Source organism: Ornithorhynchus anatinus, chromosome 8 (genome assembly GCF_004115215.2).
Source record: "Ornithorhynchus anatinus isolate Pmale09 chromosome 8, mOrnAna1.pri.v4, whole genome shotgun sequence".
Lineage (NCBI taxonomy): Eukaryota > Metazoa > Chordata > Mammalia > Monotremata > Ornithorhynchidae > Ornithorhynchus > Ornithorhynchus anatinus.
Genome location: NC_041735.1, coordinates 513,165 through 525,391, shown reverse-complemented (window position 1 = coordinate 525,391; position 12,227 = coordinate 513,165). Strand labels below are relative to the sequence as shown.

Sequence of the window (12,227 nt, the reverse complement as noted above, 5' to 3'; positions counted from 1 at the left end):
ACCCCATCTCTAACCCTAACCCTAACTCTGTTTCGGCCTGTCCATCCTTCCGTCTGTAACTATCTCTGCATCTCTGCTTGTTGGTGGCTGTCTTTCTCTGCGTCTCTGCCTATCGATCCTCCTGTCTGTGGCAGTCTATCTCTGCGTCTCTGTCGGTCGCTGGTCCTGGCTGTGTCTGTCTACCTCTCTGTGACCCTGCCGGCCCCTCCCCATGATTCTGCCTGTCCTCTCCTCGCTCGGCCCTGCTCCTTCCCTCCCAGCCGACCGGTCCACACCGCAGACGGCTGGAAACAATCGTAGGAAACAACCTGAGGATAAAGCGACCCCACCTCTTGCCTAGACCAGAAGACTTTCAGGGGGAAACCGTCTGCAGACGCCCCCTCCCCCGCTTCCCCGGCCAGGGTCGAGGTGAGGAGGGGAGAGGGCGTCGCCGCCCGCACTTTAACCCCCGCAGCCCCGGCTCCGGCACCGCCCGTCGTTTCCTGCCCTCGGTCTCTCTGGGTTCGGGATCGGGTCTTCCTGTTCTCCCACCAGCCACCTTCCCGCACCGCCCACCGCATCAGTCCATCCTCCCCGCACCGATCTCCGCTCCGCTCAAGCATCAGTCCATGCTCCCCGCACCGCCCACCGCATCAGTCCATCCTCCCCGCACCGATCTCCGCTGCGACCAAGCATCAGTCCATGGTCCCCGCACCGACCAGCGCAACAGTCTCCCGGCACCGCCCAAACATCAGTCCACCCTTCCCGCATCGACCTCCTAGCCGGTCTCCCGCCACCGCCCACCGCATCAATCCCCTTCCCCACCCCGCCCACCGCATCAGCCCATTCTACCGCACAGGCTGGGCGTTGGACTGTGCTCAGTGCTTAGAACAGAGCTCTGCACACTGTGAGTGCTCAATAAACCCAATGGGTTGTTTGCCACTGGCGGTTCTCTCTGGGAGCGCCTCTCTCGGTCGGCCCTAGCGGGGGTTCCCTGACCTGACCTGACCTGACCTGAATGACCTGACCGGAGCGAGTCGCTGGGCTGAACCGGCCTGGGGGACTGGCTGAGTGGGCAGAGTGGGTGAGTTCGGAATAATCACCACAGAAACCATTCTAGCAAACGCCACGCCCAGATCCAAACCCGGACCCCCAGCTCCTGCCAGCTCCTTCAGCACCACCAGTTCCCCTCTCTCCCCTCCGCCCCCTCCACCCCAGCTCAGCTCCCCATTGCCTGGATTAGACTGTGATTGAGCTTGACGCTGCTGGGGTCCCAGCTCCCCTTGGGCCTGAACGCTCCTTGAGGACAGGGTAGCAAGCTTTCTACCTTCACAGCATGTTCCCAAGTACCCAGAACAGTGCTGTGCCACAGCGGGCACCCAGCACAGCTCTCTGCACAAAGTAATCACCCAGAATAATAATGTTGGTATTTGTTAAGCGCTTACTATGTGCAGAGCACCGTTCTACGCGCTGGGGGAGATACAGGGTCATCGGGTTGTCCCACGTGAGGCTCACAGTTAATCCCCATTTTACAGATGAGGGAACTGAGGCACAGAGAAGTTAAGTGACTTGCCCACAGTCACACAGCTGACAAGTGGCAGATCCGGGATTCGAACCCATGACCTCTGACTCCCAAACCCAGGCTCTTTCCCCTTAGCCAGAACAAGAACAGTGCTCTGCACATAGGAGGCATCCAGAATAGCACTCTGCCCACAACTGACACCCAATATAGTGCTCTGCATAAAGCAGGAGCCCAGTAGAGCACTCCACACATAACAGTCAGACCTGAGTTCTAATTCTACCTCTGCCAATTGCTTGCCTTTGACCTTGGACAAGTCACCTAACTTCTCTGTGCCTCAGTTATCTCATCTGTAAAATGGGGATTAAATCCCCCTCTCTTCAAATTAGACTGTGAGCCTTATGCGAGACACGAACCATGTCTAATCTGATAAATTTGTACCTACCCCAGTGCTTAGAACAGTGCTTGTCATAGAGTAAGCGCTAAACAAATACCATTAAAAAAAAGACACCTAGTACAGTATTCTGCTGCGGCAGACAACCAGTATAACACTCCACACACAGAAACCCCAGTACAGTGCTCTGCATACAGCAAGACCCAGCTCAAGGCTCTTAAAATGGTAAGTGCCCAAATCTGCACACAGAAGACCCCTAGTACAATACTCTATACAATGGGCACCTAGTACAATGCTCTGCACAACACAGGCACCCAGCACAGAGCTCTCCACACAGTAGATGACAACTGATAGCATTGGTTGAATACTCTGTCTCCATATTCTATATATGCTCATGTGTCTTTCATACTGAAAACACCTTTTTGAATCCCCTTTGCAGAGAGAAGACCAAATAGCAGGCTGCCAACCCTACCCTGCCTGGCCAGGGAACCTACCTACCAGCATAGCGTCCCCACACCTGCTAAGTGGCCTCCTTACTAGCTCCTGCCCCCTGCCCTCAGCATGGACACTCACTGTTCCTGCTTCCTGTCTGCTCCCCTGCTGTGCTGTCCATCTGTCTGCTTGTCCATCCTGTCCACCCGTCTGAAGCAGGCAGTGGACTGTGTTGGGGGTGTGGGAGGGGACTATGTTGGGGCAGAAGGGTCAGCCTGCCACCACGCCCAGACTAGAGAGCAGCTGAGTGGCTCCAGGAACTGTCCTCATGGTCAGCTCAGCTGGACAACTCAACCCCCACCCCACAGATAGGAACTGGCTTGAGACGATGGGGCCCTCATCGCACTTGGGATCCTCCCTGCCCACTACCCGATGACAGTCTCTTCCCGGTGTTCTCTGCCGGAAGCCGAGACCAGAGTGACAGTGGCACCCTACCTTGTGGCTGGAGGGATGGCCTGAGGCTGAGGCCTGCAGACAAGGTTGGGAGAATTCTCCCACTTGGGGCGGCGCTCTGTGAGCGGCTGGCAGCTCTGATGGCGAGGCCACACAAAGTTGACGGACAGAAGAAAGTGGCTCCCGTCCACTGCTCGCAGGTGCCCACTCCTGGCCTGGGGGGATGTGCAAGCCTTGTCACCTGCCTGGGGTTGGGGGGGGGGGGGTTCCTCCCTCCCTATCTTCCTGGCATGACCTCACTCTGACCCGGGTTCCCCTCAGGAGGGTGGGGCTGGAACTGGGCAGAGAGAAACCCTTTCTGGTCCGCCCACACAGAACAAATCTGAAAGCCAGGTCAGAGAGTGAGATCGTCGCATCAGGGCCCTGCCATCCTATCAGTCGGCTCCCATGTCCAGCTGCCACAGTCAGCAGCCCAGCCTCAGGCAGATCAGGGTTCAGTGAGAGAGGGAGAGCAGAATCACATGAGGATCGTCAGGAAGGTTCGTGGGACAGAGCCACGTTCCCAAGCCTCCCATGTTCTGCAGTTACTGGAGTCATCGGGCCAGCAGAGAGACAGTTGAACACAGCCCAACAACACTGAAGCACAGCAGGAACTGAGAGACCACGTCAGCAGCAGGCAGACTAACCGGACATGCAACCATCAGGACTAGGTCATTGTCCTGGAGTAAATTTTGCGGGAAGACCACGGGAGCGTACAGGCCAGCCTGACTGTGACAGTCAAAACTGGGATCACTGTTCTGGAGTAGAGGCTGTTGGGAGACCACGATGGCAGATAGATCAGGCTGACGTGGTAATTAAGACTTGGGTCACTGTCCCGAAACAAAGGCTGCTGGGAGACCACAGCAGCGGATACATCAGCCTGGCTGTGGCAGTCCCGACTTTGGTCGTTGTCCTGGAGCAGAGGCCGAGGGAACTTGGGGAAATTTAGAAGCCGGTGGGAATCGGCAACAAGAGCTGCAGATTGCAGGCACTGGCAAAAGAGAGGTCACTATCTCCGAGCGCCCAGAGAGGGTGGGGCTCCAGGTAACCCCAGTTAACTGCATGCTTGGGCTGCTCTCCCCTCAGCATTCTCCACTGCCCAGGATGGCATCACTCAAGGTGGATTGGGGGAGCCCAGCCTGGTTGACCCTGTGGTTCGTTTCCCCGTGTGGACGGCCTTGCATCCTGCAGACGGCATTACCGCTCAAGTGGCACTGCAGAGAGGGACACCGGAATGCTGATGACCATGGACCCACCGGAGAACAAACAGGAGAAGTGGAGAAGCCGATCTCGAGTTCGTGCTTCTTCTTGTAGCCTCCCCTGATCTGGCTGCTGTGGGGTAGGAGGCACCAGGGAGCAGGCATAGGGACATGGATGCAGAGACATGAGCATGGGGCAGGAGGCATGGGGACACCAGTGGGGGAACAGATGCAGGGACACCCGTTTGGAGGAGCAAGGGCAGGGACACCGGTGCAGGGGAGGGGGCGCAAGCACATAGGTGTCGGGGAGGGCTGCGGGGACACTGGCGTCAGAGAGGAGGCAAAGGGACACCCGTGTCGGGGAGGAGGCGGGTGGACACTGGTGTCGGGGAGTGGGTGCGAGGACAGCAGCTTTGGGGTACAGGCACAGAGAGTCTGGTTTTGGGGAAACATGCAGGGACACTGGCTTGGGAGAGCAGGATTGGGGACACCGGTGAAGGGGAGAAAGTGCAGGGACACTAACAGAGGGAGTGGGCCCAGGGCCATGGATTCAGGGGAGCAGGGGTGGGGGCACAGGCACAGGGGAGTGGGTGCAGGGGCAGTGCCCCAGAGTGACGGGTCCAGAGTCCTTCCCCCCATTTGCAACTGCTTTTTGGGATTGATGGCGAGATTCCAAGGGCACCCTAGGAAGTTCTGGCAGCGACACCGAACGGGCTGGATGTGTTGAAGGACCGGGCCATGCAGAGCAGGGACTGGCCCACCTTGGGCTGTGGGAGCCACGTTGGGGCCACCTGGGCTCCCCTGTGGTGACGCATCCTGTCCAGACCATGGGCCTCCCGCCTGCTTCCATAGGCCCCGCTTAGAGGTTCTGGCTGCTTTCAGTGGCCCCAAAATCCATCCCTGGGAGACCTTGGCACCAAACTGGCTCCTGCTCTGTCAAAATGCTGCATGTCCCCCCCGTCCCCAACCCTTGGCCCTGCTGCTCTTGGCTGCCCTTGATGGAAAGGCATCCCAGCAGTCCCCACTCCTTTGGGAACGAGGCGTGAGCGTCAGGCCTCAGCCCACCCCATGGGGAGCAGCAAGGGTCCCCGTCCTGAGGAGCACCGCTGCCGCCGCCACCAGAGAATCTCAGAGCACGTGACCCCAGCTCCCTCCTGGAACAAGCCCTTCTGTGGGTTTCCGCTGATCTGCTCGGTAAACAGAGCTCACCGTACCCAGCCCTCCAGGTTGCCCTCACGCTCGCTCACTTGTTCTTGGGCCCCCCGGGGTGGTCAGGGGAATAAGGCCAGGGTCCCCCAGGGAGCATGACCCTCCACCACAGGGTCATGAATGGCAAATGTCCTTCTCAGGAGTGACTGTCTCAGCAGTGACCAAATCAGCAGTGTCATCTCAGCAGTGTCCACCTCAGGAGGGTTCATCTCTGCAGTGACCATCTCTACAGTGTACATCTCAGCAGTGACCAACTCAGCAGTGTCCATCTCAACAGAGTCCATCTCAGCAGTGATAATCTCAGCAGTGACCGCCTCAGCAGTGACCCAGCTCAGCAGCATCCAGCTCAACAGTGACCATTTCAGCAATGGCCATCTCAGCAGTATCCATCTCAGTAGAGACCGTCTCGGCAACGTCCATCTCAGAAATTCCCAACTCAGCAATGATCATCTGACCGTTTTAACAGTGCCTGTTTCAGCAGTGGCCATCTCAACAGAGATCATCTCAGCAGTGTCTGCCTCAGCACTGACCTCCTAAACAGTGTCCAACTCAACAATGACTGCCTCAGAAACACCTATCTTAGCAGTGACCATGTCAGCAATGACCATGTCAGCAATGACCATCTCAGAAAATGCCCATCTCATCAGTGACCATATCAGAAATGCCTACTTCAGCAATGTCTATCTCAACAGTGACCCTGTCAGCAGTGACCACCTCCGGTGTTACCACTAACCCAGAACAGATGCTCTTGTGAGGACTAAAGGGGTGTTGACCATGGTCCACCCTCCACACCTCGGAATTCATTCAAGTCCCCTCTGACCAGACAGGCCCCCCTGGGATCTGGAAACAGCCCCAAGCCAATGAGCAGATGATCCTCAAGGGCACCTGTGCCAGGTACCACCTACAAAGTTTGCTTTTTGCTCAGGCTGGGTCTCAAACCTGGGCCTGACCGGCTCCACTAATTACCCCCAGGCTGACCCTCAGCTGGACAGAGCAGGTGGCAATAACTAGAATCAACTGGATCCACATGTGGCCACAAGCCCACTCTTCTTCCCTCCTCATCCTCTATCTTCGACCACCCACTCCCTGCTGGCTCCTTCCCCTCTGGCTCCAAACACATCCTCATCTCCCCTCTCCTAAAAAAAAAAAAAACCTTCTTTGGACTTCACGGCACCATCCAGCTATTGCTCCATCTCCCTCCTCCCATTCCTATCCAAACTCCTCCAACGAGGTGTTTACACTCGCTGCCTACACTTCCTCTCCGCCAACTGCCTCCTTGACCCTCTGTGATCTGGTTTCCGCTCCCTCCACTCCTCCGAGACTGCTCTCTCTCCAAGGTCACAAATGACCTCCTTCTCACCAAATCTATCTGACTCTACTCTGCCCCAATACTCCTTGACCTCTTGGAAGACTTGGACACTGTGGACCACCCCCTTCTCCTAGAAACACCCTCTAAACTTGGCTTCTCCAACAGTCCTTTCTCCTCCCACCTCTCCAGTCATTCCTTCTTCGTCTTCCACTGGCATCTCCTCTGCCTCCCACCTCTTAACTGTGGGGTCCCTCAAGGCTCAATCTATTCTCAATACACCTGCTCCTTTGGAGAACTCATCAGTTCCCATGATGCCATTTACCATTTCTTGCGGCTGACTCTGAACCTCCCCCTGACCTCGCCCCTCTGCACTCTTAAATCTCCTGCATTCAGGACATCTCTACATTGCTGAGCCTCTGGCACCTCAAAGCTCCACATGTCCAAAACTGAACTTCTTTTCTCTCCTAAATTTTCTCCTCCACCTAACTTATGCATCCCAGTTGACACCTCCATCATCGCCCCCATCTCTCCCGCCTGTAAAGTGGGCATCATCCTCAGAGAAGCAGCATGAAAGTGGAATAAGCACAAGATTGCAAGTCCGGAGGTCTGGGTTTTAATCCCAATTCTGCCAGTTGCCTATTGTGAGTCCTTAGCCTAGTCACTTAACTTCTCTGTGCCTCAATTTTCTCATCTGTAAAATGGGAATTAAATACCTGCTTCTCCCTCCCCCTTAGACTGTGAGTCCTATACGGGGAAGGGACTATTGTCTGATCTAATTGTACTGCACCTACTCCAGTGCTTGGCACATAGAAAGCACTTGATACCACGATTATCCTTACTATCCTTGACTCCTCTCTTCCTTTAAATTCCCACATTCAGTCTGTTTCAAATCCTGTTGGTTCTTCCTTTCACTTTGCAGGATCCGCCCTTTTCTCTCCATCTAAATCTCCCCCCACACTGGTCCAGGCCCTTGTCATATCCTGGTTTGACTTCTGCATCAGCCTCCTTGCTGACTTTTGGCTTCCAGCTTCTCCCTTCTCCAGGCCATGCTTCACTCTTCATTCTTTTAGAACAATGTTCTGTGCACAACTCCCCTTTCCTCCGACACCTCCAGGGGCTGCCCATTGCTCTCTGCGAAAAGCAAAAACTTCAGAACATCAGCTCTAAGGCGCTCAGTCAGTTGTCTCTCCGTTACTTACCCTTGCTCCTCTCCCACTACTAATCAGCCCCCACATTTCACCCCACTCACGCCAACCTACTCAATGGGCTCCATGCTCCTCTCTCCTGCTGCCGATCTCTTGCTCACACCCTCTCTCCTGCCTGGGACTCTCCCTTCACATCTGGAAGACCACCACTCTTCCCATATTCAAGACCCTTCTGAAACCCCAACTCCTACAGGAGTTTTTCCCTGATTAATTCAGCCTCCACGTCCTATCTCTCCTTATTCTGCCACTTGAGCATGCCTGCAATGCCTAAGTACTAGGGTCCTCGCACTCCCCTCTGGTCCCTCTTTTCCCGCTACTACTGCAGCATTTCAGTTCAGATCTTTAAGCTCCAATGCTTCCTCCCCTCTGTAATTTATTTGAGTTTCTCCCCTGCTCAGTTGTAAGCTCCCTGGTGGCAGGGAACGTATCTACTAACTCTACTGTATTGTACTCTTCCAAGCGTTCAGTACAGATCTCTGTATTCGGTAAGCACTCAGTACCCACTAGTGGCCACAGGAGGTTAGGGGTGGGCGGCCCGCTGTTTGCAGGCCAGCCGAGGGACATGGCTGGGTTGGTTGTCTGAACTTCTTGGCCCCATGGGCTCGGGTACCTCTGCGGGAGAACGTGGGCCTGATGACCACGCCTCTCTGGGGCCCCGTATGGACTGGCTGTGCACTGAGGAATGTTCCGTCAGCTTTTGGGCCAGCCAGTCCAGTCCCCGGTCTCCAGTATCCTTCTCGCTCCACCCCAGCCCAGATCTGTTTCACTCTCTGGGGACCTCCCAGGGCTCCCCACCCAGAGCTGGTGAGGAGAAAGGGAATGGGGGAGCATCCAAACAAATGTTCCATCTGAAACACTGTGGCCCTTACGGCTGACCCCCTCCGTCAAGGGACAGGGAGAGCCTGCCCCCTTTGTTCTCGGGGGCGGCGGGGTGTTCTGCACAGTGCTCTGAGCAGTGCTCTGCACACAGTAAGCTCTCAATAAATACGACTGAATGAACGGTTTGCACCTCATAAGGCTGGGAGTCAGGAACCCTGGTCTCAAGTCCTGGTTCCTCCCTTGGCCTGCGATGTGACCTCGAGCAAATCACTTAACCTCTCTGAGCCTTCTGTAAAATGGGGATAGGATACCTGCTTCCACTTCCTCTTAGACTGTGTGCTCCTTGTGGGGCAGGACATGTGTCCAGTGGGGTCATCGGGTATGTACCCCAGTGTTTAGCACAGTGCTCGGCACAGAGAAAGTGCTTAACAAATGGCATCATCCCTGGGCTGGACGCCTGCCTCCTAAACACATCCCTGGGCTGGGTGCCTGCCTTCTGAGCAAATCCCTGGGAATCCAGTATTGGGCCCAGGTCGGGGCCACACTGGCGACTTATCTGGATCATCCCAGCTGAGCAATGCAGACCATTGGCTGTTCACAGTCCAAGTCCTCACACAGAGATCAGTCAGTCAGTCCATCAATCATATTTATTGAGCTCTTACTGTTGCAGAGCACTGTACTAAGCGCTTGGGAAGGGACAATACAACAATAAACAAAGACAGATCAGCCCAGTTCTCAGGCCTCCCCACACAAAGATCAGATCAGCCCGGTCCTCGGTGCTCCCCACACAGAGATCAGCCCAAACACGTGCAGAGATGGGAGAACCAACAGACCCAGCTTGATGCCCAAGCTGGTTTCTGCTAATGGACAGGAGGCCCCACGCTTCCCCCACGTCTCCTGGAATGATAACCTGTCATTGGGCTGCGAGTCGGAGGTGCGGGCTGGAGTTGCGGCTGCGGCTGCGGGCTATGAGTTGAAGCCGTGGGCTGTGACTGTGGGCTGTGGCCATTGGTCCGGCTGTAGCTTTGTCTGTAGACTTTGAATTGAGGCAGTGAGCTGAGGGTTGAAGCTCGAGCTGTGGCTGTGACTGAGCTGTGGCTGTGGCCTCTGAGTCAAAGCCGTGGGCTAAGGACTGTGGCTGTGGATATGGCTATAACTGTGGCTGTGAGCTTTGAGTTAGGCTGTGGGTTGTGACCTGTGGCTGTAGGCTTTGAGATGAGGCTGTGGGTTGTGGGTTGGAGCTGTGGCTGTGACTGTGAGCTATGGCTGTGGGATTTGAGCTGAGTCTGTGGGCTGGGGGGGGGGGGGCGGTGGGGCTGGGGGCTGGGGGCTGAGGCAGTCGCCTGTGGCTACGGGCTGGGGCCTGTGGCCGTGGGCCTTAGCTGTGGTTGGTGCCTGAGGGTGCTAGCTGTAATTCTGGCTATGGGCTTGAGGCTGTGGGATGTGGCTGCGGACTAGAGGTTGGAGGATGTGGGTCTGGCTATGGGTTTGGGCCTGTGGCTGTGGCTACTGACTGTGGGTTATGTCTGGGTCTTTGGGCTGGGGTCCGGGGGGTTTGGCTTGGGGGCTGGGTGATGTGGTTATGGGCTGCGGCTATGGGCTGGGGCCCGTGGCTGTGGGCTGTGACCTGGTTCTGAGCACCGTGAGATGTGGCTGTGGACTGTGGCTCTAGCTATGGGCTGAGGCTTGGGTGTGTGGGCACTAGCTATGGATAGTGGAATTTGCCTGTGTCTTTGTGCTGGGGGAAGTGACCGGACTACGGGCTGGGGTTGTGGGCTCTGGCTGTGAGCTGTGGATGGGGGCTCTGGCTGTGGGCTAGGGTCTGTGGGCTGCAGCTGTAGGATGTGACTGTGGGCTGTGGCTGGGGATGTGGGCTGTGGCTGTGGGCTGTGGTCTGTAGCTGTGATCCATGGGCTGTAACTGAGGCTCTGGGAAGTGCCTGGAGGCTGGGGCTGTGCCTTGTAGCTGTAGGAAATGATGGTGGGCTGGGGCTGTGGGCTTTGGGCTGTGGTTGGGGTCTGGAGGCTGTACCTGTGGCTGGGGACTGTGTCTATGGGCTGTGTCTGTGATCCAAGGGCTGGGGCTGTGGACTGTGGGATGTGGCTGGAGGCTGTGGCTGGGGGCTGGGGGCTGGGGCCTGGGGGCTGTGGCTTAGGGCTGTAGTTGTGGGCTGTGGCTCTGAGCTGGGGTCCGAGGGCTGTAGCTGGGGTCCGTGGACTGTAACTCTGGGCTCTGGGATGTGGCTGGGATTCGTGGGCTGGAGCTGTGGCTGTGGGCTGTGGGATGTGGCTGGACTCCGGGGTTATGGGCTGAGGCTGTAGGATGTGACTGTGGGCTGTGGCTGGGCTGTGGGGGTTGAGGTTGTGGGCTGTGACTGGGGACTGTGGCTGGGGCCTGGGGGCTGTGGCTGGGGGCTGGGGTCTAGGGGTCGGGGCTGGGTTCTGGAGGCTGTGGCTCTGGCCCGTGGGCTGGATATTAACGAGGAAATTCCCTGTGGCTTACAGACCTCCAAGCTGCTCCCGCTCTCGGTGACCGGCAACCACCCCTCCTGTCTCACCCTGGGCCGGGCGGTGGGCGGGGGAGGGGCGGCTCCAGACTAGACCCCCGCCGCCCCCGCAGCCCAGACGAGGAGATCCCCGACCCCCTCCCCAGTCCCAGCCTCGGGGTGAGCTCCGGTGTCGGGGCTCGGGGGCGGGAGGAGGGACGGCTGGGGAGAGGAGGAGAAGAACGGGACGGGAGAGAAAGTTGGGAGGCGCCGCACTTACCCTTTGAGCGCGTCGTGGCCGCCGCCGCCTCTCCGCTTGGCCCTGCTGGCTCGATTCTCCTTCCCGACGGCCGCCGCCGCCGCCGCCTCCGGGCCGCCCTCCGCCCTGCCTCCCGACTGCGCCGCCAGCAGCGTGGCCACGGCCAGGGCCGCCTGCAGCAGCCGCATGGTGTCCGCGCCCCCCGGACCCCGGGCCCCGGTCCGGCTCCCGGCTCCGGCTCCGGCTTCCGCCGCTCCGCCTGCTCCCGCCCGGTCACCAGCTGCAGGGGCACGGGCCGGGGAAGGGGGTCCGGGGGAGGGGGGCGGAGGGGGGCGGAGGGGGGCGGAATCTCAACGGAGCTCGGGCCCCCAGCCCACGCCCCGCCCCTCCCGGACAAGCGGCTCCCCGGCCCCGGAGGCCCCACCGCCCCGGCCCCGGCCCCACCTCCTACTGCTGCCCCGGCCTCGACTCTTACCCCAGCCCCGGCCCCTGCCCCACCTCCTGCGCCAACCTCAGCCTCGACTTCGGCCCCGGTCCCGGCCCCTATCCTATCTCCTGCCTCAGCCCCTGCCCCACCTCCTGCCCTGCCCCAGCTCCTGCCCCAGCCCCTGCCCCACCTCTTGCCCCTGCCCCGGCCCCGGCCCCAGCCCTGGCTCCGGCCCCAGCCCCGGCCCCTGCCCCACCTCTTGTCCCTGCCCCGGCTCCTGCCCCAGCCCCTCCCCAGCCCCTCCCCAGCCCTTATTCCTGCCTCTGTCCCAACCTGTCCCTTAGTCCCTGCTTCAGTCCCTGCCCCGGTCCCAGCTCCTGCCCCCCACCCCCCGCCCCCCGCCTCTGCTCCTGCCCCAGCCCCCTCTGCTCATCCCCGGCTTCTGCCCCAGTCCCTCTTCCAGCCCCCGTCCCAGCCGCTGTCCCTTACTCCCGGCCGA

The 12,227-nt window shown here is 58.5% G+C and overlaps 1 protein-coding gene across 1 annotated transcript in view; it reads right to left on the bottom strand.

The window, feature by feature from the left end:
• FBN1 (fibrillin 1) overlaps positions 1-11,522 on the bottom strand; it is a 77,020-nt gene extending 65,498 nt beyond the window's left edge. The window contains 1 exon segment of the mRNA XM_029070440.2: positions 11,323-11,522. Within this exon segment, the coding sequence (XP_028926273.1) occupies positions 11,323-11,489 (167 nt within the window). The 5' untranslated portion in view covers positions 11,490-11,522.
• Between the last annotated feature and the right edge of the window lie 705 nt (positions 11,523-12,227).